Source organism: Carlito syrichta, unplaced genomic scaffold (genome assembly GCF_000164805.1).
Source record: "Carlito syrichta isolate Samal-C Ts95f unplaced genomic scaffold, Tarsius_syrichta-2.0.1 Scaffold123377, whole genome shotgun sequence".
NCBI classification, from domain to species: domain Eukaryota; kingdom Metazoa; phylum Chordata; class Mammalia; order Primates; family Tarsiidae; genus Carlito; species Carlito syrichta.
Genome location: NW_007067473.1, coordinates 292622 through 313779, shown reverse-complemented (window position 1 = coordinate 313779; position 21158 = coordinate 292622). Strand labels below are relative to the sequence as shown.

General features: G+C 38.6%; 1 protein-coding gene across 1 annotated transcript in view; it reads left to right on the top strand.

Annotated features, from left to right (window-relative positions):
• Window positions 1-6730: 6730 nt before the first annotated feature.
• Window positions 6731-21158, top strand: part of LOC103249748 (cytochrome P450 4Z1) — a 39116-nt gene continuing 24688 nt past the window's right edge. The window contains exons 1-6 of the mRNA XM_008048369.2: window positions 6731-6916; window positions 7826-7967; window positions 15392-15436; window positions 17050-17177; window positions 19949-20070; window positions 20150-20304. Of these exons, the coding sequence (XP_008046560.1) occupies window positions 6731-6916; window positions 7826-7967; window positions 15392-15436; window positions 17050-17177; window positions 19949-20070; window positions 20150-20304 (778 nt within the window). The remainder of the gene's footprint in view (window positions 6917-7825; window positions 7968-15391; window positions 15437-17049; window positions 17178-19948; window positions 20071-20149; window positions 20305-21158) is intronic.

Below are 21158 nucleotides of genomic sequence, written 5' to 3'. Positions count from 1 at the left end.
GAAAAAGCATTTGAGAATGTAATCTAAACAAAACAAAACTTAACTTCCCCTATCTGACTGGAGAGGTCCACTGTGCAGATACAAGAAATTCAGAGAACTCCTGTAAGATACTATACGGGATGATCATCACCAAAGCACATAATCAGACAATCCAAGGTGAATGTGAAAGAAAAAAATCTTAAAGACAGCTAAAGAGAAGGCCCAGACCACCTTCTAAAAGAGACCCATCAGATAAACAGTGGATCTCTTAGAAGAAATCTTACAAGCCAGAAGAGACTTAAGGCACATTTTTAACACTTGTAAACAAAGGAAATGCCAGCCAAGAATTTCTTGCCCTTCCAAAGTAAACTTCATAAATGAGAATAAATTAAGCCTTTCCCAGACAAGCAATCACTAAGGAAATTCATCACTACCATATGGGCTCTACAAAAGATGCTTCAGGGAGTTCTAAATATGGAAAGAAAAGAACAATACTGCCTAACACAAAAGCATATGTTAGTGCAGAGCCCATAACCCCTGTAAGGCAATCACAAAACCAAGAATATAAAGCAACTAGTGAACAACACTATGACAGGAACAAAGTCCCATATGAGGGGTGACACCAAAAAAGGGAATTTGTGTCTTTAATCTTACATGTTTAAACTTTAGTCACCTTCCAAGTACTCTTTTTTTGATGCAAGACCCCTATTGAAACACTTTTCCCACTGCTCAAAATAGTTTTTGAATTCACCCATTTTGATGCCTTTTAGTGTTTCTGTCAATTTTTGTTTCACCTCTTCCACATCAGCAAACCATTTCCCTTTGAGGACTTTTTTCATGCAGGAAAACAAAAAGAAAAGTCACTTGGGGAAAGATTTGGTGAATAGGGAGAGTGGGGCATGGGAATCATGCTGTTTTTGATCTATAACTGCTGAACTCTCAGTGTGGTGTGGGTAGGTTGTTTGGGTAAATCATTCATCATGAAATAGGTAAACGCATTGGAAGAATTTCCAGAAAATATTCACTGAAGCCAAACACAGTCTCTCACAACAATACTAGCTGCTATACTGATGCTGATGAGTTCCCAGCACACTTACCTAGCAGGAGAAGCCTGCACTACAAGGTGCCCACCCTTCAAAACATAATTTCAGTTTTTTGGGATTTCCTCTCATATGTTAATAATAACATTGAATGTCAATGTCCTAAATGCCCCCACCTAAAAGCCACTGAGTGGAAAATTGGACTTTTTTTAAAAAAGCATTCTTCTACTGTCTTCAGGGGACCCATCTCACTTCTAACCACACCTGGAGATAGATCCACCACACAAATGGAAAACAAAAAAGAGCAGGGGTTGCTATTCTTGTATCAGATAAAACAGACTTTAAACCAACAACAGCAAAAAAAAAAAAAAAAAAAGACAGTGAAGGACATTAATGATAATGATAAAGTATTCATTACAATAAGAAATCTTAACTATCCTAGATATATATACAGTCGTCTCACCTGTACATGGAGCATATTCTAAGATAGACTACATACTAAATCATAAGAAAGTCCTTGTAAATTCCAAGACAAAAAACACATGCCAAGCATCTTTTTTGACCACAGTGAAGTGAAAATAGAAATAAATACTAAGAGGGTCTCTCAAAACCACACAAATACATGGAAGCTAAAATACTTGCTTCTAAGTGACTTTTGAGTAAGTACCAAAATCAAGACAGAATTTTTAATTTCTTTAGACAAATGAAGAGAAAAACATAATGTACCAAAACCTCTGGAATCCTGAAAAAAGCTACATTAAGAGAAAAGTTTTTGGCACTAAGCAACCATATCAAGAAGACAGAAAGATCTCAAATAAAACCCTACTCTGTTGCCTAAGGAAACTAACAAAACAAAAACAAATGAATCCCAAAGATAGAAGAAGAAAAAAAATAACCAAAATCAGAACAGAGCTAAAAAAAAAATTGAAATGAAAAAATGCAAAAGATAAATGGAAAAAAAAAGCTAGTCTTTGAAAGGATAAACAAGATTAATAGACCACTAGCCAGGTTCAGAGAGAGAGAGAGAGAGAGAGAATTCAAATAATTACAGTAGAAATGAAAAAGGCAATATTACAATTGATCTCAAATAAATACAAAAGATCCTCAGAGAGTACTACACTGGGAATTCCTAAAGAGGGAAGGGAGGGAGGAGTACAAGTGATCCCAAACTACCCACTGGGTACCATGCTCACTATTTGGGAGACAGATTCATCCAAATATTACAATTGATCTCAAATAAATGCAAAAGAGCCTCAGATACTCCATTTATATGCATGTAAACTAGAAAATTTCACAGTAAATTGATAAATTCCAGGAAACACACAAACTCTCGAAGTTGAAACAGGAAGAAATTGAAACCCTGAACAGACCAATAATGAGTTACACAATTGAATCAGTAATTAAATTGCCAGTCTAAAACTGTTCTGGATTAGATGGATTCACAGCCAAATTTTATGATATGTGCAAGAACTGGTACCAATCCTACTGAAGCTATGCTAAAAAATTAAGGGAGAGGGACTCCTCCCTAACTCATTCTATGAAGCCAATATCATCCTGATACCAAAATCTGGCAAAGACACAGCAAAAAAAAAAAAAAGAAAACCACAGGCTAATATCTCTGATGAACATAGATACAAAAATCCTCAATAAAATACTAGAAACCACATTCAACAGCACATCAAAAAGATCATTCACTATGATCAAATGGGCTTTATTCCCGGGATGAATATATGCAAATCAATAAATGTGATCAACCACATAAACAGAATTAAAAATAAGAACTGCATGATCATCTCAATAGATGCAGAAAAGGATAAAATCCAACATCTCTTCATCATAAAAACCATCAACCATCTAAGTACTAAAGGAATATACCTAAAAATAATAATCTATGATATCTATGACAAAGCCACAGCCAATATTATACTAAATGGGCAAAAGTTGGACGCATTTTCTCTAAGAACTAGAATAGGACAAGGATGTCCATTCTCACCACTTCTAGCCAGAGCAATTAAGCTAAGCAAGGAAATAAATATAAAATATCCAAAAAGGAAGTGAGGAAGTCAAATGATCTCTCTTTGCAGATGATACAATTCCACCAAAAGACTTTTGGACTTGATAAGTGAATTCAGTAAAGTCTCAGGATACAAAATCAACATTCAAAAATCAGTAGCATTTCTATACACCAACATCATTCCAGCTGAAAACCAAATCAAGAACACAGTCCCATTTACAGTGCCCACAAAAAAGCAAAACACCTGATAATACATTTAACCAAGGAGGTGAAAGAAGTCTAGAACGAGAACTACAAAACTCTGCTGAAAGAAATCAAAGATAACATTAACAGATGGAAAAACATTCCGTGCTCATGGATTGGAAAAATCAGTATTGTTAAAATGTTTATACTGCCCAAAGAAATCTATAGATTCAATAAAATTCCTACCTACTGATGTTATTTTTCACAAAATTAGAAAAAAACAATTATTAAATTTATATGGAAGTAAAAAAGAGTCCAAATAGTCAAAGCAATCCTAAGCAAAAAGAACAAAGTCAGAAACATTACATTACTGGACTTCAAATAGACTAATAAAACAGAATAGAAAACCCAGAAAAAAAAGTTGCTCACCTACAATCAATTGATCTTTGGCAAAATCAGCAAAAATAAACATTGGGAAAAGGGCATTCTGTTCAATAAATAGTGCTGGGAGGCTGGGTGCAGTGGCTCATGCGTATAATCCCAGCACTTTGGGAGGCTGAGGTGAGAGGAATGCCTGAGCTCAGGGATTTGAGAACAGCCTGGGCAACTTGGCGAGACCTCATCTCTACCATAAAAATCAAAAATTAATTGGGTGTTGTGGGGTATGCCTGTAGTTCCAGCTTCTTGGAAGGTTAAGGTGGAAGGATTGCCTGAACCCAGCAAGTTGAGGCTGCGGTGGCCATGAGAGAGCCACTGCACTCCAGCCTGGGTGACAGAGTGAGACTCCAACTCAAAAAAAAAAAAATTATGCTGGGAAAACAGGCTAACCATATGCAGAAGAATGAAACTGGACCCCTTCTTCTCACCATATATAAAAATTAACTCAAGACAAATTAAGGAACTTAACTGTAAGACCTTAAACTATAAAAATCCTAAAAGAAAACCTAGGAAACATTCTCCCAGACATCAACCTAGGTGAAGAATTTATGACCAATTCCTCAAAAACAAACATAGTATAAATAAAAATTGACAAGTGGGACCTAATTAAACTAAAAAACTTCTGCATAGCAAAAGAACCTATTAACAGAATAAAGAGACAACCTACAGAATAGGAGAAAATATTTGCAAACCATGCATCAGACAAAGGGCTGGTATCCAGAATCTACAAGGGACTGACAAGAAAAAAAATGGACCCATTAAAAAGGGAGGGGCGCACACATCATCAATAAGTGTACCTGATCTCAAACCAGGCGAAGTGAGGATCCAAGGGAGGCCCAAAGTTTACCTGTATGATGACCACTTATCTACCTAATCCTGAATTGCACCCCATGTCTTTAAAATAAATGAAAATAATTTTTAAATAAATATGTGGGCAAAGGACATGAACAGACACTTCTCAAAAACAGACTTATAAGTGTCAAACAAATATATGAAAAAATGTTCATCATCACTAATTATCAGAGAAATGCAAATCAAAACCACAATGAGATGCAATCCCACACCAATAAGAATGGCTATGAATAATAAGTTAAAAAATAGGGCAACCCCCTCAGGTCCCCTCCCACTGTGGAAGCTTTTCTGTCCTCTCAATAAATCCTGCTTTGTAAAAAAAAAAACAAACCATGTTGGAGAGGTTGCAGAGAAAAGAAAATACTCATACACAGTTGGTAGGAATGTCCAGTTTCTTTGCAAAGCAGTTTGGAAATTTCTGAAAGTACTAAAAATAGGTATACAATTCAACCCAGCAATTTTAGTACTGGGTACATACTCAAAGACTCATAAATCATTCTACCAAAAATATACCTGCACTTGTATATTTTTGAAGCACTATTCACAACTGCAAAGACATGGAACCAACTTAGAGCCCATCAATAGTGGATTAGACTTAATATGGTATATATAAACCATGGAATATCACACAACCATACAAAAGAATACAATCATGTCCTTTACAGCAACATGGATGCAGCTGGAAGGCGTTATTATTATTATTATTGTTGTTATTATTGAGTTAGAGTCTCCATCGCCCAGGCTGGAGTGTAGTGGCAGGCTCACAGCCACCCCAGTGTCGACCTGCTGGTCTCAAGCAATCCTTCCACCTCAGCCTTCCAAGTAACCGGAACTACAGGCACACGCCACCATGCCCAGTTAATTTTTTTATTTGTTGTAGAAACGAGGTCTCTCCAGTTGCCCGGGTTGGTCTCTAACCCCTGGACTCAGGCAGTCCTTTTGCCTCGGCCTTCCAAAGTGCTGGGATACAGGCTTGAATCACCGCGCCTGACTGGAGGCCATTATTCTAAGCGAATTAACACAGAAGCAGGAAACCAAGTACCACATCTTCTCACTTATCAGTGGGAACTAAACACTGGATACACACAGACATAAAGATGGGAACAACAAACACTGAGTACTCCTAAAGAGGGGAGGGGGGAGGGGGACAAGTGATCCAAAACTGCCTATTGGGTACCATGCTCACGATTTGGATGCCAGATTCAACAGAAGCCCAAAACCTCACCACCACACACTATACTCATGTAACAAACCTGCACATGTATCCCCGGATTTAAAATAAAAATATAGATTTGGGGTGATAATAATGTGCCGGTGTAATTTCATTTAATGTAACAAATGTACTCTGGTTCAGGATGTTGATAAAGGAAGAGACTAGGAAGTGGGGAGTTGATATATGAGAACACTCTTGGCCCTGCAGGCATGGTGGCTCAACTCCTATAATCCCAGCACTTTGGGAGGCAGAGGTGGATAGATCACTTGCACCCAGGAGTTTCAGACCACCTTGAGCAGCATAGTGAGACCTCATCTCTACAAAAAAAAAAAAATCAAAAAATTAGCTGGGCATGGTGGCACACATTTGTAGTCCCTGCTACTTGAGAGGCTGAGATAAAAGAATAGAATCACCTGAGCCCAGGAGATAGAGGCTGCGGTAAGCCGTCATTGTACCACTGCACTCAAGCCCTGGTGACAGAGTGACTCTGACTCAAAAAAAAAAAAAAAAAGAAAAGAAAAAGCAGAAAGAAAGAAAGAAAAGAAAAGAAAACATATGGGAACTCTGTACTTTCTGTTTCCTCTTTCTTGTGAATCTGAAACATCTCTAAAAAATAAAGTATATTAGAAATATAAAGAAAAAGGGAGAGAGAAAGAAAGAGTGATTCCTTATAAGAATGAATGAAAGTGCCACAAAAGATGACTAGATGGGAACTTTTAGACTCTGGAAGGGCGCGCCACTGTAAAGAAGTCATCCTATGGGTATAAGCCCGTCATGTACAGGACTCCTGTCTGAAAATCTCGTTCTTCTGGAAACCGTGTCTGCTGGTCAACATCCCAGCAGTTTTTTCACCCTGCAGGCTTAGTCCTCCTCTTCCTATTTCCTTCTCCCTGCATGCATTCTGAAAGCCTAGTGTTGCGCAAGAGGCCTCTCCTTTGTGTTTATGAAGGACCTGCGTTCTCCCAGGCTCAGTTCTCTTGGACTCTCCAGAGCTCAGCATCTCTGAGAAAAATGAAACCCTCCTGGCTTCAGCAACTCATGGCACACCACTTCTCTCTGCTGTTCCTCTTTTGCATGTTCCTGCTGCTGCTGCTGCTGCTACAGGTAATCAGGTTTTACCAGAAGAGGAGATGGCTGATCAGAGTCGTGCATCGGTTCCCTGGACCTCCGGCCCACTGGTTCTATGGACACACCGAGGTAAGAAGAAGAATTAATTGGGTGGGGAGTTTAGGGACAGAGAGAAGAGGTATTAAAAAACAACAGTGCACACTTATGGGGCATTATATAATATGCAATATTCTTTCACACAAATCCTATGATGTAGGAAGGACAATTATGGTTATTCCTATTTTGCAGATGAGAAAGCTGAAGCCTAAAATAGTCATACGACTTTTAAATACTGCACACCTCATAAGTGACAGAGTTGAAATGTGAACCCTAGTCTTTTGATTCAGGGCCAGGGTGCTTACTATTTCCAGGTCTCTGAGTGCTTTAGAGAGAAATATAGCAAGAAAATTTTTAACAAGAAATATGAAGAAAACTTGGTTTCCTAAAAATCTGGAAATAAGAGAATATTTAGCAAATTAGAAAAGAAAGTAGAAAGGTGAGCAATTGCAAAGGAATAAAAAGTACATGAGACTTCACTGCTTTGGACAGAGATAAAGCATGAGTGAAGAAATCCAGAGCAAAGAAGGGGTAGGGAGTTAAGTGGTTAGTAAGTATCTACTTTGTGCCAGGAATTTTATGTTTATAATTACACCTAATTTTCACAGAAGCTTTGTGAAGTAGATATGGTTTTTCCTATTATACGTGTGAAGAAATCAAGTTCTGAAGACTGAGGTAATGAGTGTTAGGCTGGGATTTGAAGTTAAATCTCCAAAGCCAAGGCTGGAATGAGAAGGTCAGTCACTCAGCACCAGGTCCTGAGCACATCATGCCCTGTGTCTGGAAAATTCCACAGAGGTGCTGGAGACACATTGAGCTTTTAACAACATGTGAGCATGTCTTTTGGGGTGATGTCTACAGGCCCTCAACTAAGCACATGGTCCATCTGAGGGATCTGAAGTGACAAACATTAGTAACACATCAAAACTTATCTTACAACAGTTTTACCCAGAAAAAGAGTATGAGAAGTATACTGAGCTGATGGAAAAATACCCACGTGCTTTTCCCTTGTGGATTGGACCCTTTACAATGTTCTTCATTATCCATGACCCAGAGTACGCCAAGACTCTACTGAACAGAAAAGGTAAAAACCAGGAAAGATCTACGGTCCAGAGCAACAACAGATAGGACCTCGGGGTATCTGTAGCACCAGGGAAAGACATTTTGAAGCATTTTAAAGGGAAATCCATGCTTTGATTTACTAAAGGGAAGATTCCGTGCCCTCCTTGACATCATATTGAGGACTCGGGTGAGGGCCATTATGGAAGATTATCTGATTCATTTCCAAGCAACACACTCTCTCTACATCACAGACTTTTTCTTATCCTTTTACCACACTTATCTTAGGCCCTCAGATGACCGCTTCTCACCACTCATTGTGAACACTCAATGGGTTGGAGATGGGGAGGTAACCAGATTACAGACTGATTTATTTTCTGATTAAAAAAATTAATAGCTACCCTAATGGGTGTAGAATGGTCTCTTGTGGTGATTTTGATGCACATTTCTCTAATGATTATGTTGAGTATTTTTTTTCTCCCATTTATTTTATTTTATTTTATTTTTTAATCAGTATTTTTTATTATGATTTTGTGGGCTACAGTTAAGGGTTAGGTGTACAATTACGTTTCATTCAGGCACCCTGTTGATAAGAGGTGTTTCCCCATCCCCAGACAGATATTTGCGACTGTTAATCCCATCCCCCCCCACAGCTTCATGTTGAGTATTTTTTCATGCACTAATTGGCCATTTCTGTGTTGTCTTGGGGAAATGTCTATTCAAGTTCTTTGTGCATTTTAAAATCATGTTTTAGGTTTCTTTTGTTGTTGAATTGTGTGAATTATTTATATATTCTGGATGTTAATATTTTACCAGACAGATGATTTGTAACTATTTTTGCCATTTCTATTTATGATGTCCTTTTAAAAAGATGCACAGAAGTTTTTGATTTTATTAAGTCTAATTTATCTTATTTTTTCTACCTGTACTTTTGACATCATGTCCAAGAAATTTTTGCAAATTACAATGTCATGAGGATTTTGCTTATGTTTCCATGTTTTCTTCTAAGAGTTTTATAGTTTCATCTCTCATTTCAGTTCTTTGATTCATTTTGTGTTAAATTTTTTATGGTGTAAGGTTCACATTTGCTTTTTGATAGATTAGTAATTAGATAGATGGATAGATAGATATTGCCAAACATCTATACATGTATAAGTATTGTCTGAGTTAATAGGGGTTGCAAAATAATAATTTCTTTATATCTAGTCTACATTATTCAGCTTTCACTATATATAATTAGGAACTTTCCTCTTCTCCCTACCCCATCTCCCGCTCTCCTATTCTCTTTCTCTCTCTTCCTCTCTGAATATCCATATGAACTCATGGATTAAGAATTCAGTGTGTTGTATTTTATTACCATCATTATCTTTTTTGATGGTCAACTTGTCTCAGATGTGGAAGAGGGGAGGGAGCAAGATGAGAGGCTGTTAAACATGGGCCCAGTCATTCAAGGCTGAGCAATGGGGCAATAGGGTGCATAAAAGAAGAGAGGCAATGTGAATAGCTGTGCATTTTGAAATAATACCAAGACTGCTGTGTGACAAAGAATGGAGGGAGTCAAGGCTGAAGACAAGGAGACCTTGTGCTGCTGCACTGTCCAAGGGAGAGATAATGGAGACCCAAACAAAGATAGAGAGGTGGAGATGGAAATAACTCTGTGGATTCAACAGATGCTAAGGTGGTTGAATGAATGGACAAGATATATTTGACGTGGTGTCAAGTTGTCAAGCAGTTCCTAAGCAATAGTAACTGCTGAAGTTGTGAAGTTGTTCTGCCACACATTCATAAATTCAGTCAACAAAAAGACAATGGGCCTGAATGGATGTGGACTATTTATTATTCATGGCACAACAGGTGTCATAAGCTTCACATTCACCTAGGCTCCACTAACTCCTCAGTACTCATAGGGATGACATGGAGCAACCCAGGTAAGCACTGTGCACACCACGTCTATGGAAGCAGTAATGGAGGACACAATCTGGCTAATAAAACAGTTAAGATGAGTATAAGTTGGAGGTTTCTATGGTAGATGTCATAGATGGCCTCATTGTCTATCATGAAGGCACAATTAGAGGGCTCCAGGGTGGTTAGGATGGAGTTGTAGGGCTCAACTACCATTGTAGAAACCTGAGGAACTGGGTAAATAGATCATTTCAGTCTGAATTTCTTGGTATAATTCAACAGAGAGATGTTCCATCAGCAGGGGGGTGAGTCCAGAACCAGTTCCCCCACCAAAGTTGTGGAAAACCAAGAAGCCCTGAAGACCTGTGCATTGGTCAGCCAACTTGCTAATTCAGTCCAAGACAAGATCAAAGGTGTCCTTGCCAATGGTTTAGTGCCCTTGAGCATAGTTATTGGCAGCTTCTTCCTTGTCAGTGATAGACTGCTCGTGGTGGAAAAGCTGAAAGTAGGTGCCAGTGTAAACTTTGCCAATGACTCTGTGTTCCAGGTCTACAAACACTGTCCTTGGCACATGCTTGCCAGATCCAGTCTCATTGCAAAGGGTATTAAAGGAGTCATCTCCTCCCCAAGGTCTTGTCACTTGGCCCATCAGATGCACTCGTGCCTGATGAGGACTTGTAGTGTTCTGCCCATCAGATGCACTCATGCCTGATGAGGACTTGAGTGTTCTGCCATGCTGGAGGAGGTGAAGAGACAGCAACAAGGATCTTCCGCTAGCAGACTACCAAGGAGTCCAAGGAGAAGTAGTCCATAGCATCCTCTCATAATCCTTTTATTTTCCATAAAGTTGGTAGTTATTTCCCCACTTTCATTTCTGATCTTAGTAATTTGATTCTTCTCTCTTTTATTCACAGTAATCTAACTAAATGTTTGTCAATTTTGGTCATCTTTTCAAAGAAACAGCTTTTGATTTTGTTAATTTTCTTTATTATTTCTTTCCTTTGATAGTTTTAGGTTTTGTTTGCTCTTCTTTTTCTGGTGTTTTTGCTGAATACCATAACATTAAGCATGTTTTTTTAATTTTCCTTTGTCTCAAAATATTTTCTAATTTCTCTTTTGATTTCTTACTTGACCCATTGGTTGTTTAAGAATGTCTTGTTTACACTTCTCAAAAGAAGACACACAAGTGGCCAACAAACATTAAAAAAAATGCTCAACATCACTAATCATCAGGGAAGTGCAAATTAAAATCACAATAAGATATCTATCACCCTACACCAGTCAGGATGGCTGATATTAGAAAGTCAAAGAACAACAGCATGGTTGTAAAGAAAAGGGAAAGCTCATTCACTGTTGGTATCTAAACTCTATGGAAAACAGTATGGGGATTTCTCAAAGAACTAAAAATCTTTTTAAATTTATTGAGATGTATTTTGTAAAATATGACCTATGCTGGAGAATAATCCACATGTACTAGAGAAAAATGTGTATTTTTCTGTTGTTGGGTGGAGCGTTCAGTACATGTCTGTTCAATGTAATTGGTTTATAGTGTTATTCAAGTTCTCTACTTCCTTATTAATCTTCTCTATAGTTTTTCTGTCCATTTTTTAAAGTAATGTAGTTAATTCTCCAACTATTATTTTAGAGTCTTCTATTTCTCCCTTCAATTCTGTCAACTTTTGCCTCAGATACTTTGGGGTATATATACAATTATTACTTCTTCTTGACGGATTGACTCTTTAACAATATATGTCTTTGTGTCACATTTTAAAGCATATTTTAACTGATAATCACCAAGTTCTTTTTGCTTACTGTTTGTATAGAATATTTTTCCATTCTTTTACTTTCAACTTCTTTGTTTCTTTAGCTCTAACATGAGTGTCTTGTAGGCAGCATATTGATTAACACTGTTTTTTATAAATCTGTTCTTATATTATCTGCCTTTAATTGGATAGTTTAATCCATTTACACTTAAATAATTAATAATAAGGTAGAACTTCTTTCTGCCATTCTGCTATTTGTTTTCTATACGTCTCATATTTTTGTCTTCTTCATTTCCTCCATTACTGTTTCTTTAGTGTTTAATAAACTTTTGTAGGGTAACATTTTTATTTTCTTTTTATTTTCTTGTCTGTATGTTTTCAGTTATTTTATTAGTGGTTACCTTGGGGATTATAATTAACATCTTAAAGTTATATTAACCTAAGTTAATTTCAACTTAACTTCAACAGTATTCAAAACCCTGCTCCTACACATCTCCATTCCTATATATTGTTAGTGTCACAGATCACATCTTTATACATTGTGTTCCCATTAACACAGACTTGCAATTACAATGGTATGCATTTGTATTTATCCCACATAAGAAAACAGAAGAGTTACAAACCAGAGATACAATAATACTGGTTTTTATGCTTACCTATGTAGTTACCTCTACAAATGCTCTTCATTTCTTTCCTATAGCTTTGAGTTACCATCTAGTGTCCTTTCATTTCAGCCTGAAAGTCCCCCTTTAGCATTTCTTATAGGTTAGGTCTATTCGTAACAACCCCCTGAGTTTTTGTTTATCAGAAAATGTCATAACTTCTTCTTCATTCTTAAGTATATATTTTGCTAAATATATAATTCTCAGTTGACTTTTCTTTTCCTTTCAGCACTCTGAATATGTCATCTCACTGTTTTCATGGTTTCTGATGAGAAATGGGCTGTTAATCTTATTAACATGATCCCTTGTATGTGATGAGTCGCTTCTCTCTTGTTGCTTTCAAGATTCTCTCTTTGTCTTTGTCTTTCAACAAATTGACTCTAAAATGCCTCAGTGTGAATCCCTTTCAGTCTATCTTGCTTGGAATTCATTGAACTTCTTTAATCTGAAGATTCATGTATTTCTTCAAACTTTGGAAAATTTCAACCATTATTTCTTCAAATATTATTTCTGTCTCTCCTCTTATCTCTGAGACTCCCATTGTGCATATGTTAGTATGCTTGATGATGTACCACAGGTCTCTTAGGTTCTATTTATTTTTCTTCATTCTATTTTCTTTTTCTGCTCCTCAGATTCAATAATCTTAAGTGACCTATCTCCAACTTTACTGATTCTTTTTCTGTCTGCTCAGGTCTGCTGTTGAAACCTTCATATAAACTTTTTACTTCAGTTACTGTATTCTTCAGCTCTAGTATTTCTACTTGGTCCCTGTTTATAACTTCTATCTCTTATTGATATTCTCTGTTCATACATCATTATTTTGGACACTTTTATCTTTGTCCATGGTTTCTTTTAAGTCTTTGAGCATATTTAAGACAATTGACTTAAAGTTGTCTAGTAAGTCCAATGTCTGCTCTTCCTCAAGGATAGTTTCTTTTCATATTTTTTTCCTGTGATTAGGCCATATTTCCTTACTTCTTTTGCATGCTTCTTAATATTTTGTTTAAAACTAGACATTTTAATAGTTATCTAATAAAGAAGAAATTTAAAAATAAAGATAAAAATTTAAAAAAGTAGGTCTTTCTTGGTTGACTTTGTATTGGGGCATAGTTTTAGTGTTTAGTCAGGCAATTTGCAATTTTGCCTTAGACTTTTCTTCTTTTTTTCATTTTGTGTAGGGACTGGCCAAAGTTGAAAGTCTATGGTGTTATTTTTTTTTCTGAATATGTTCCCTGCTCTGGGTATTCATGGGCTCCCATTATATGTGGGACCTTTTTAAGGCATTCATTCCCTCAAAAATTATCACTTCCCAGCTTTGTCTTCCAGATTTTGGTGTGTCTGTTGTTGCTTCAACTGTCTTTTTCCTCCAAGGAGCAGAGCTAATTCTTTTGCCTCTCGGTGTTTTCAAGTAACACTTCTTTTCCCTGAGACAAATCTGAGTTAGAAAAAATTTATGCAAGCCTCAGTTTTTCAGAGGACCCACACAGAGGTCAATAAACCCCACAAATTCCTTGAAAATAAAGACCATTCTGCTTTCTCTAGAATCCAGGACCTAGGACTCACTGCAAACGCAGGCTACTATCTTCAAGATTGCCACCACACTAGAGAGGGGTGTGGTGCAAGGTTAAGTTAAAATACCAACAACCTTCCCTATCCCGCTTCAATGACCTTTCTTCTGATTAATTGGTCACTTGGTTGTGGCAAACAATGAACTATTTCTAGAGATCTGATAAAGTTGACTATGACAGTCTTTGCTATATATATATATATGAGAGTCATTCAGGACATCTCTCCTGAAAGAATTCTTTGGGAAGAGATGGGCTAAATGACTCTTACTTCACTATTTTGCTGATGTCATTCATAGACATTATTTTTTAGAACGCTGAAATGTCTCCAGGAATAAGACAACGATTTTTTTATTGGCCTGAAATGTAGGCATACATATAATCTTTCCAAAACATTTTAATAAGCATTCTTACAATTCCATTAATCCCCTTTACTCTGAAGATGAGTAGAAATGCCAACATTATTTCCCAAGAAGCAGATATGAGATATGAGGAAGAGAAATTAGTTAAGAAGGAGTCTAATTTTTTGGTAGGGAAAATAGAGTACACAGTTGTGCCTTTAAGTGGATAGATGAAGGGGGGGCTATCTGGTAGTGAAGGGATAGATTGGGTTTAGGTTTGCTAAGATCCTGAGGTTCCTGTGAGTTACACAAAGAGACAAATATACAGAGATCAGTTGTTTTACATTGAAGTAGATGGAGAGGAAGAGAGAGAGAGTGAGAGGGAGAGAGAGAGAGAGAGAGAGAGAGAGAGAGAGAGAGAGTGTGTGTGTGTGTGTGTGTGTGTGTGTGTGTGTGTGTGTGTGTGTATGTTTGGAAGAGTGGATGTCTTAATCTCTTTTTATCCTTAGACTCCATCCCTGAACCCAAAGTATTTTAAAGGTTCATTTCACCTGGACTTTTATAGAAAGTGAATCTCATGTTGACAGCCTTCTTTTCCCAGATGCTCATACATTTCCACCTCAATTTTTATTTCCCTTATCTTTATCCCACACAATGACTTTGATGAAATGAATGAAGGACACTGAATTTTATTTTCCCAGATCTATAAATCCAAAGGCATGTCTCTTACCTTTTCTTCTGATTCATTTCTAACCATCTTTCTCAAACAACTCCAACAAAGGTTAAATCTACAGAACATCTCAAAACCATGATCCCTTATCTAGCTTTAGATATCTATGTGAAAATGAACTAGAGCTTTAAATATTGCCAGAGAGTACCTGCACAAACACACACAAAATGTATTTTTTCCACTTATATCCTGGGGTCATTTCAATTTCCACAAAGTAAATCATATTTTGTTTCTTATCTGACATTCCCAGTGGCCTTGAGTTTCAGGTACTGTGGAGAAAGAGTAAACAAGCTCCTTAGTCTAATGCTGTGACTTCCCTGTCCTTGCCTAGGACTCTAGAGACTGGGGAACTGGTTTCCCACCACCTTGCACGCTAGCTGTTTGTGTTACCTCTGAGGCATATTAAAACATACAAAAGTCATCTTTCATTTTAACTAGTGTCTTTCACCTAATGCTATCTTTTGTCTCCTTTTGTCCATTTTACAGATACCAAAACCACTATTTTTCACAAAATCGCTGAATCATGGATAGGTATGTGTGTCTTCTGATCTGTTCTTCTGATCGTTCATTCCATGTGAGCTTGGCAAAGGCAGGGACAGAAGAAGAATACTTTCCTGATAGACACCAACATGCTCCTATCTCTCCCCCTACCACCGCCTACTTTCACTTTTGCTTAGGAAGCCTGATCTCAATCTTGCCTTATCCTCCACAGGTTCTCCTCTTAGTCTACCTCTTTGGGATTGTCTCTTTATTGCTGGTGTAACTGGAGGCAAGGTAGGAAGAATAAGATGCAACTTTGGGGCTGTATGTTCTGTCAATTTTCTCCCTCCTTACACAAACTGATGCTGCTACCCCAACAAGTAAATATGGGATATAAGGAAGAGGAATTAGTTAAAAGCCCCATTAGTCCATCATTGATCCCCAACCTGAAAAGAAGGGAAAAATTTTGGTAGGGAAAATAGACTAGATAGTTGTGCCTTTAAGTGGATAGAAGAAGAGGAAGGAAAGAAGACAGGCTGGGCTCAGTGGTTCAGTCTATCATCCAAGCACTTTGAGAGGCCAAAGTGAGTGGATTGCCTGAGTCTGCGGGTTCGAGACCAGACAGGGCAACTTGGCAAGACCTCATCTCTACAAAAATCAAAAAAATTAGCCGGGCATGGTAGCATGCACCTGTAGTTTCAGCTACTTGGAAGGCTGAGGCGGAAGGATCACTGGAGCCCTGCTAGCATGGACTTTATTGAGAATGGCCCTTGAAGAGGTTGCCCTTGTTAAAGTTGCTTAAGATCGTTCTCTCTCCTTTCTCCACCACACTTCTCCTGCCTTTCTTGGACAGACTGCCTTTGCAGCTGAGCTAGCTTATACCGGAGGCTCCAGGACCTGGATAATAGGCCCAGATCCCCGGATCAAATATGCACTGGTACCTTCTTTCCCTCTCCTCAGATTTTCTGCTCTACACAGAATTAAAAATATCGTTCTCTTTAATTTTCAATTTTCCATAATTGAGTTTCCCCTGGAAAATCTTGCTCTTGATAATTCGTTAGAAAGAGCCTGCTGTTCTAAACTAAGACCTTTATGAACTCAGTGGAGATCTTGGGCCCACTTGCCTAGTAGGAACAAGAAAGAAAAGCCCCATTAGTCCATCATTGATCCCCGTATGAAAAGAAGCACAAAAGTGATAGAAAGAGAGCAGTGCCTCTGCTTCAGTCTAGGACCCTGTGCCAATCTAAGGCAATATTTTTCAAAGTGTGAATTCAAACTAGCTGAGACCCTTGTTAATAATTCAAGGGTCCTTGACTTCCTGCTCCTATGAATAACTGGCTTCAAGGAATCAGACCAACAAATCTGCCCTTAACAGGTACCTTGGGTAATTCTCACTCACCCTAAATTTGAATTCTACTCATCCAAAGGTTGATGAATCTGACCACCAAACAGGATGGGTCAGACCTTATTTTTGAATGTCATGCACAAACAAGTTTTCTGGTTCCAAGAAGGTTAGGCCTACACCCACTCATTCACTCTTTCAGAAGCTCTACATGCACTGTCTTCTCTCCAGCATCATAGACAGGGAATTGCTGCCTGTATCCCCAGCCTCTCTTCATTTCCCTGGCCTGCAATGTAAGTATTTGCCCCTCTCATTTCATAAGGTCGAGGACTGGTGACCCTGGATGGTTCTAAATGGCAACAGCACCGCCAGATTGTAAAACCTGGCTTCAGCATCAGCACTCTGAAAATTTTCATCACCCTGATGAATCAGAGTGTACGACTAATGCTGGTAAGAGGAGGGGAGAGCATTCCAGCTAGGCCTCCAAAGTGAAGTGCTACCAACTGTAAGGTGCAGGGGACTCTAATCTTCCACAGAATTGTGCTCTCAGCTGTTTGAGTGGGATTATTTGATCTTTGGACCATAAGCATCACACGGGCAAGGACCCTGTCTTACATACCCAACACCTATCACAGGGATGAATTAAAGGTAGATGCTCAGTGAGAATTACTTGAGTGAATGAGTGAATAAGTCAGGTAGTCTCAAAACACTTGGAGAAAACAAGGCAGAAGAACAAATCATTGTGTTCAGTGGTTCAGACAACAATAAGGGTAGAAATACTCATACCAACAATAAAGGTAGAAACCATGGAAGTAAATACCATGTTCAGGAGCTTCGGTCAGGAAAGACTTCCCAAGGAAGGGTGACAGGAGCTGGATCTTGGGAAATGGGAGGTGGTGTCAGACAGAGGACAGCCCTGTGGTCAAGGGGGAAGGGGAGCTTTGACTTTGGCTAAGGAAGAGGAGGGTGCAAGGCTTTTCACAAGACATATATAGTCCATAGAGAAGACTCAGTTGTAAGTCTCCAAACCTCTTCTTTTGGAGGTTGGATGCCAGACACATGCCAGGTTATTTTGAACACACGCAGGGTCTGTTTCAGAAAGCCTGAATGAGGTGATTGTGAGGACTCAAAGACCAAGTGTCCTCTAGGATTTATAAATTCTAAGTGTCTCAGGTGGCCCAGAGAAGCCACCAAAGCTCACTTCACTTTAAAAGACGATGAGAACTTGTGACACCAGATGTCTGGGTCCAATGAAGCATTAAAAGAGAAAGAAACTTTCTAGCTTTCATCTAGTTTGGCATGACCTACAGGATGTAAACAAAGAAAATAGAAACCGTGGTATTTATTGGCCATCTACTAGTTCCTAGGCACTGGGTGAAGCAATTCTACACACATATCTCAATTCTAATAACAAAGACATATTAATGATATAGAGGCTCGGAGACATGGTTTCACCTAAACAAGTTACCTTGGATTCTAACTGGTCCCATACTTTCCAGTGTGCCATACTGCTATCATTTCTGACCCTTGTCACCATGCCCACTTCCTATTTCAAAATAAAAATCAAGGCAAAAATAGAAAATAATGTTAGAAAATAATTTACTATAGACCGGGAATGGTGGTTCAAGCCTTTAAACCCAGCACTTTGGGAGGCCCAGTAGAGAGGATTGCCTGAGCCCACAGGTTCTAGAACAGCATAGGCAACATGATGAGACCTCATCTCTGCAATAAAATAAAATAAAATAAAAATTAGTCAGACGTGGTAGTACACACCTGTAGTTCTGGCTACTTGGAAGGGTGAGGCAGAAGGATCGCTAGAGCCACTGCACTCCAGCCTGGGCGATTGAGTGAGACTTCAACTAAAAAAAGAAAAAAATGAAAATAACTTAGTGCTTACTATGTGTCAGAGGCTCATTATGGCTTTATACTGCTAAATCTTACAACTTTTGTATATTATTTCCATTTTACTAGTAAGGGTATTGAGATGCAGAGATTAAGCAGTTTTTACAAAGTCACAAGACAGATGAGAGGCTGAATTGCATTCAAATTCAAGCCTCCTTGACTTGGAAAACCACATGCTGAACTGACACTCTTCTCATCTAGCCTAAGGCTGCCCCCCGGTGATATTCCCTTCAACCCACTGCATCCAGTGCCTCACCTTGCCATGCCCTCACCAACACTCAAACAAACATCACCTCCATTATCACCTACCTCTGGCTCTTTCTCCAGTCTTCTGGGCTCCATGGCAATTGCACTCTTTCAGAATTTTAGTAATGTGTTTGAAGAAACACTTTTAACTTGAATTAATTAATTCACTTTACAGAGTTAATAATAGCTTAACAGTATAAAATATTTATATTGAAATGAAGAACTTGATCTCAATAAACACCAGGCTTTTAACAAAGTGAACTTTTCTGGGATGTCGGCAGGTATGTCCAAGGCGCAAATACATCTGAATTCTAAGTTACTGTACAGATGAAATGTTTCTGTCTTCACCTACACTCAAAAAGCTTTGCTTATTTATGCTTTTCACATATTTTTAAAATTCCTATTTCTTATTCCATGTTTTGTCATCTTAGTTTTCCATGGCTAAGAGCCATATCAAATAACAGAACAAAAACCTAAAAAAAAAGTTAAAAAAAACTAAATATTTTCCCACCCTGAAAAAGTCACAAATAGCATAGTGTGAATGAATACTAAGGCACAGTGTTCATTTTTATTTTTTATTTTTGTTTTTTATTTTATTTTTTTTAATTTTTTTTTTTGAGTTGGAGTCTCACTCTGTCGCCCAGACTGGAGTGCAGTGGCTGCTCCCGGCCACCGCAGCCTCGACGTGCTGGGCTCTGGCGATCCTTTCACCTCAGCCTTCCAAGTAGCCAGAATTACAGGCGCACGCTACCACGCCTGGCTAATTTTTTGATTTATTGTAGAGATGAGGTCTCGCTTGCCCAGGCGGGTCTCAAACCCGTGGGCTCAGGCAATCCACTCACCTCAACCTCCCAAAGGCGCGGGATTACAGGCTGAGCCACCGAGCCCGGCTCAGTTTTCATTTTTAGTATTGACAAGGCAATTTGCTTTATATGATTATCATGATACTGCAAATCATTTTGTACACTTTCTATTTCCAAGCCCCAAAAAAGCTTTAAAAGGTATACAAAAGAACTTAGAAATGAGGAACAGATGGGCATGTGTATGATCCTGATATCTGTCTCCTGCCCCAGGACAAATGGGAGAAACTCATCGCCCAGGACCCACATCTAGAGATCACTGAACATGTCTGTTTGATGACCCTGGACAGCATCATGAAGTGTGCCTTCAACCAAGACAATACCCAGAAAAACAGGTCAGTGGTCAAAGGAAGGTACTTGTTCATCAATAACTGTGTCACCCATTAACATGCCATCTCATCTGTCCTCTTCCAGAACCCTGGACTCATACCTGGAAGCAGCGCTCAATTGTGCCAAATGCTCCATCTGGCGCGCAAACAATTTTCTGTATCACAACGACCAGATTTTCAAATTCAGCTCTCAAGGCCAAATTTTTAATAAATTTTGCCAAGTGATACAACAGCATACAGGTTAGTCTTGGGCTTTACCTTGCCAGAGTCCTCTGTGAGATACCCCATTGTCTGAGACACTGACCCTGGCTCTGGCTGTTTCTGTTATGGACATATGGCATGTCCATTATTTGGCAATGCTGATTTGAACTTCTTAAATGAATGTGCTACATAAATCCTAGATAGAGTTTTTGCTTTGCTTTGTTTTGTCACCCAGCCTTGAGTGCAGTGGCAGCAGCCTTGACCTGCTGGGCTCCGGTGATCCTTCCACCTCAGCCTTCCAAGTAGCCAAAACTACAGGCACACACCACCACACCTGGCTAATTTTTTGATTTATTGGAGAGATAAGGTCTCGCCAAGTTGCCCAAGGTGGTCTCAAACCTGTGGGCTCAGGCAATCTTCTCACCTTGGCTTCCCAAAGTGCTGGGATTATAGACTGAGACACTGCGCCCGGCCTGAGTGTTGTATTATTGAGTATATCGATAATCTTGGGAATTCATAAATCTACCTATCAAAAAGCCCATTTAGAATTGTTACTTATTCCTGATTTATCATTTTATCTTGAAAAAATTGGTCTCTTTTTCTTTGATAATGTTTTTTTTAATCAATATTTTTTATTATGATATTGTAGGGTACAGTTAAGGGTTAGGTATACAAATATGCTTCGTTCAGGCACCCTTGTTGATAAGAGGTGTCTCCCCATCCCCAGACAGATATTTACTACTGTTGATCCTGTCTCCCTTCCTCTCCCCCCCCATAGTTTCCCACCACTGTCAGTCATTTTCTTATAGTATTACATTGGATGCTCAAGGTCCACTATATGAATGAGAGCATGTGATACTCAGATCTTTGTTTCTGTGAGAGGTCACTCAGTA